At 40.9% G+C, this 4,501-nt stretch overlaps 1 protein-coding gene across 1 annotated transcript; it reads right to left on the reverse strand.

Moving 5' to 3' along the window:
* Positions 1-1,955: 1,955 nt before the first annotated feature.
* Positions 1,956-4,285, reverse strand: LOC121655960 (G-protein coupled receptor 4-like). Its single transcript, XM_042010909.1, has 4 exons — positions 4,261-4,285; positions 3,790-4,026; positions 3,276-3,451; positions 1,956-3,179 (listed from the first exon to the last, which is right to left on the reverse strand). Exons 2-4 carry the CDS (start codon positions 4,006-4,008, stop codon positions 2,639-2,641), a joined length of 936 nt encoding a protein of 311 aa, XP_041866843.1. The 5' UTR covers positions 4,009-4,026; positions 4,261-4,285; the 3' UTR covers positions 1,956-2,638.
* Positions 4,286-4,501: the final 216 nt, after the last annotated feature.

The following is a 4,501-nucleotide window of genomic DNA, read 5'->3' on the forward strand; positions in this document are numbered from 1 at the left end:
CGTGTTCTTGTGATATTACAGCATCACTTACCAGTCTCCTGACTTACCTGACGGCTGATTTTATTATAACCGGTGGGAACTGAACTGTGAACTCGTTCATGAGAAGAATGAACTTGCACAACACTGGTTGTTCCTACAGTGTTCTGTTGTAAAGGATCGACTTCAGCTCAGTGCTGAACTCATCCACACATTAGATTATTGCAGAGATAAACTTTCCACTTGTAATTTGTGGGCAGAAACATTTAGTTGGACTGAGGATCAGAAAATGTTTCAAGCTTATTTATTTACATTTATCAATGTTTTCCTGCAGGCACAAAAAGACCACGTTGCTCCAGTTTACATCATCAACCTTCTGCTTTCTGATCTGGTTCAGCTCTGCTGTATGACTGCATGGAAGGCGGGAGAGTTTCATGACATCATCTCTTACGTCTACAGTTATGGTCTGATGGCCAGTGCTGGATTCATGGTGTGCATCTCCCTGGAAAGGTAAGATTCAAGATTCAAGATCTTTATTGTTATTATGCGAACATAACAAAGGATTCTCTCGGCTTCATTGTATGTAGCTGTGAAGGGTTGAGTGCATTTGTGCCAGTACTATATGTGTGTGTGTGTGTGTGTGTGTGTGTGTGTGTGTGTGTGTGTGTGTGTGTGTGTGTGTGTGTGTGTGTGTGTGTGAAAGAGAGAGAGAGCGGGGAAGAAGAGGGGTCTGGGGATGTAAGTCCAGAGGGAAGCAAACTTCCCTCTAGATGGTTAGCTGCTAGCAGTCCTAGACACCCCCGTTCCCCGTGAGGCCCCCCAGCACAAGACAGGCCAGGAGCAGCCGTCCCCCATGACCGGGCCACACAGCGACTGTGGCCAACGAGCCGCCAGCGACCCCAGAAGGCACCCACCCACCACACACCCAGGGGGGAAGGAGATAAGTGGGAGAGCTCAGATCCACGGTGCACCACCCCCAGGCCCCCCCAGGTCCCCCACACAAGTACATGTGATCCCTCCCCACCCCACATACACACCTACGATACCTATTGTATTGGTTGGAATCAGTTCTCAACAATAAAATATATGTGTTATGTTTCCTGTTCTTAGCCGACAGGAGGGACGTCCCTGTAATGAAATGACAACCTGCCCAATTCAATCCAGCTTTATTTATAAAGCATTTTAAAAACAAGCACACCGGACAAAAGGGCTGTAAACTTAAAATAAAAGCTGCAAATAACAGTTATAAGAGCAGACACATGAAATAAGTACAAAGATAAAACACATTAAAAAACATATCACAAGATCAACATCTTAATGGTGTTAAGGTGTTATGGGAAGCTGTGAGAGTCCAACCAATACCACAGAAGCTGCAACACAACCAGAACTGCTCTGGAGGCGACTAGAAAGCTCATTCATGCTAAATTATTACAATGAACGCAGCAAACTTTTCAGACTTGTTAAACTACATTCAGAGCATTGCATTTTAAACTTCTTAGCGATACTCTGACTTCTGCTGTTTGTTGAAATGCACTAAAGGAGTAAAACTAGACAGTTTGGATCAGAGTTCCTGAAGCAAAACCAACAAATCCAAAACCTCCAGAAAAAGAGTCCTGCTGGCTGGATAAGCTGGTCAGGCGGGTTGGTTCTGTGTTTAGCATGAAGCTGGACTCTGGACATAAATCATTCATGGCCATCATGGATGCCAGTCAGCCTTTTACACGAGGTCATTGGTGCACAGAGAAGCCTGTTCAGTAACAGACTGTTACTCCCCAGGACCAGAACAAGAAGACTAAGAAACTCTTTCTCTCCTCATGCCATCACCCTGTAGAACTCCACACAGAGGAACAGCCGACAATAAGGAGGAACAGTTAACATTATTACAGACTAAGTAGTTAATAGTAGTGGAAAACTGGACTGGCTGCACTTATCCATGACTACTTGAGTACAAGAGTTTCTCCTGGGTTAATTTTAAAGTTTATTCTTTGGGTAGATTTTTGCTGTATCATGTTTTTCTTTAACTCTTATGGTGCTGCACTGCTGCTGGATCCTAAGAAATCCTGCCCAAAGGGATCAATACATTTTAATCTGATCTGATCTAAAAAAAAATTAAACAAAAGAAAAATGTGCTGAGGAAATACATTTCTTCAGCTCAAAGGAAAGACAAGAAAAAAGAGGAATTGGTCTTTAAGAAACATTACATAACTTTCCACCTTAAAACTCTGCAATTCTGCTTCATTTTGATGCAACACTCCACACTTCACAACTTTCTTCCCTCCACCCCCCCAGCCCGGGGCATCACGTGGAATCTGGTTTTACTTTATAGTACCACGTCACATGCCAGCAACTGGATATCAACACACCGGCTGTTTTGAATGTGCAAGAAATGGGAGAAGACATTATCAGAGGGAGCAAGGAGAAGAAAACGAGACAGTGAAAGAAGAGACACGATGCAAACGAATTAACCTTCGTTACGGGACCAAGTGAGAAAATCTGCCGAAGCTCCGTCGTAACACTTCAGGTAATGATTGTAATTCCTTAACAAAAGAAGCAGATTTTATATAAAGAACATTTTCATAAAAACATTCTGCAAAACATGATGTCAGACTTTAACTCTATTACACCTGCAGCATAACGTCTGTTAACAGTCTAAAATTAAAATCTATATAGTCTGACTACATGAAGCTGACATGTCATTACTCCTGTTGCTCGTCTGCTGATTGGTTGACATTTTACAACAACACAGTAAGGCTGAAAGCTTGTCTGTGGTCCCTTTCCTGATGAAAATATACAGAATCAAGTCTGCAAGAGGACTGATCCTAACTAACATGATACATATCATGCGGAAGGTTCGGTTAGTTCTGGCTTCTCTTGCCAAAAACAAAATGATGTTGGGCAGGAACAGCAGTGTGTAAATCAGCAGCACCACAACCAGAATGGCCACAATTCTTCGTTTTTCATCAGCAGAGACACTGCGAGCTGCAGACAGGGCTTTAATGGTCCCAACCAGGCAGAAGATGAACAGGGGGAAGGGGAGGAGGAGGAAGACCCCACATATGATATTTCTTGAGTGATACAGAGCATAGAAATGGAAAGGGAAGGAAATAGTGAAAGAAAGGATCCAGACCACGACACAAACAGCCACAGAGGTCTTGATGTTTCGTCTGAATCTGTACCACAGAGGCTGAGTGATCATCAAATACCTGCAATGAAACATGGACACAGATACACAGCTGATGAACATATCAGTTTAAGGGTCAGACACAAACAGTGGGGAACATGTATAAACAATTATTTACCTTTCCAGAGAGATGCACACCATGAATCCAACACTGGCCAACACACCAAAAACGTAGAAGCAGTAAATTAATTTATTAAACTTTCCAGCCTTCCATACAGCCAGACAGCAGAGCTGAACAAGATCAGAAACCAGAAGGTTGATGATGTAAACTGGAGTAACGTGGTCTTTTCGTACCTGCAGGAAAACATCGATAAATGTAAATAAATAAGCTTGAAATATTTTCTGATTATCAGTCCACCTAAATATGTTTGTGTCCACAAATTACAACTGGGAAGTTTATCTCTATAATATTATAATGATAATAATATAAAAAAATAAGCTTGAAATATTTTCTGAACTTTAAATATATTTACTTGTTCTGCCCACAAATTGCATCTGAGCTATTTATCTATCTAGTAATCTAACGTATGGCTGGATTCAGAACTGATCTGAGACAAAGTCCATCCTTTACAACAGAAAACATCAGAAACAGCACATTTATTATACTGAAGAAAAGTAAATCTGATACACACCAGAGAATAAACTGCAGCGATGGCCACTAGAGTCAACGGAAGTCCAGAACAGATGACGATCCATTCCACCACTTTTAGGATCCGTATGGAGATTCTGAAGCTGAAGTAATCATCATAGTAATAATAGGTGTTGTTGGTAGAATCATCATTGTTGAGACTGACGTTGCTGTAGTTGTAGCTTTTGTCTCTTAAGGTGGTGTTGATATGGAAATCATCCATTTTCCAGTTTGCAAACGGCTGTAGGACAGACGTGATGGCAAGTTGTTTATTACTTTAACATTATTCAGCAAAATATTTAAAACTCTAATGTGTTGTCTCACACACTCTTGGTGGACTTTCTCTATGTTACAAATATTTGGACAAAACCAGAGGAAAGAAAAAGAAAAGCAGCAAGCTGGGGTTCTCCAACACAGAAAGATGTAATGCAGTGAGTAAAAAAACATCTTTATATGTATAAATTAAGTCTTTTACCTTTGAATGGTGCAAATCCCTCAAGAAAAAGTCTTTCGCTGTCTTAAGTCCTTCACAGATATGGTAGATAGCAGCTGGTTTCTGCTCGTTTCTATCTGCTTTTTTAAGGAAGTTAAAAAAAAAATAGATTTCTTAACATGATTCTGCAATCTTCATCAGAATGAAAAAGGAAATAAGCAGAAAGGACTTGTGAAGAAATTCTTTCAAGAAATCCTCTTCCAATATTTCTCACATCTCACAG

Source organism: Melanotaenia boesemani, chromosome 16, assembly GCF_017639745.1.
Source record: "Melanotaenia boesemani isolate fMelBoe1 chromosome 16, fMelBoe1.pri, whole genome shotgun sequence".
NCBI lineage: Eukaryota > Metazoa > Chordata > Actinopteri > Atheriniformes > Melanotaeniidae > Melanotaenia > Melanotaenia boesemani.

Coding starts and splice junctions, on each gene's coding strand:
- LOC121655960 (XM_042010909.1), bottom strand. CDS start 4,008: ATGGATGATTTCCATATCAACACCACCTTAAGAGACAAAAGCTACAAC. Junction 3,452..3,789: donor TCGCTGCAGTTTATTCTCTG/GTGTGTATCAGA, acceptor GTTTTCCTGCAG/GTACGAAAAGACCACGTTAC. Junction 3,180..3,275: donor GTGTGCATCTCTCTGGAAAG/GTAAATAATTGT, acceptor GTTTCATTGCAG/GTATTTGATGATCACTCAGC.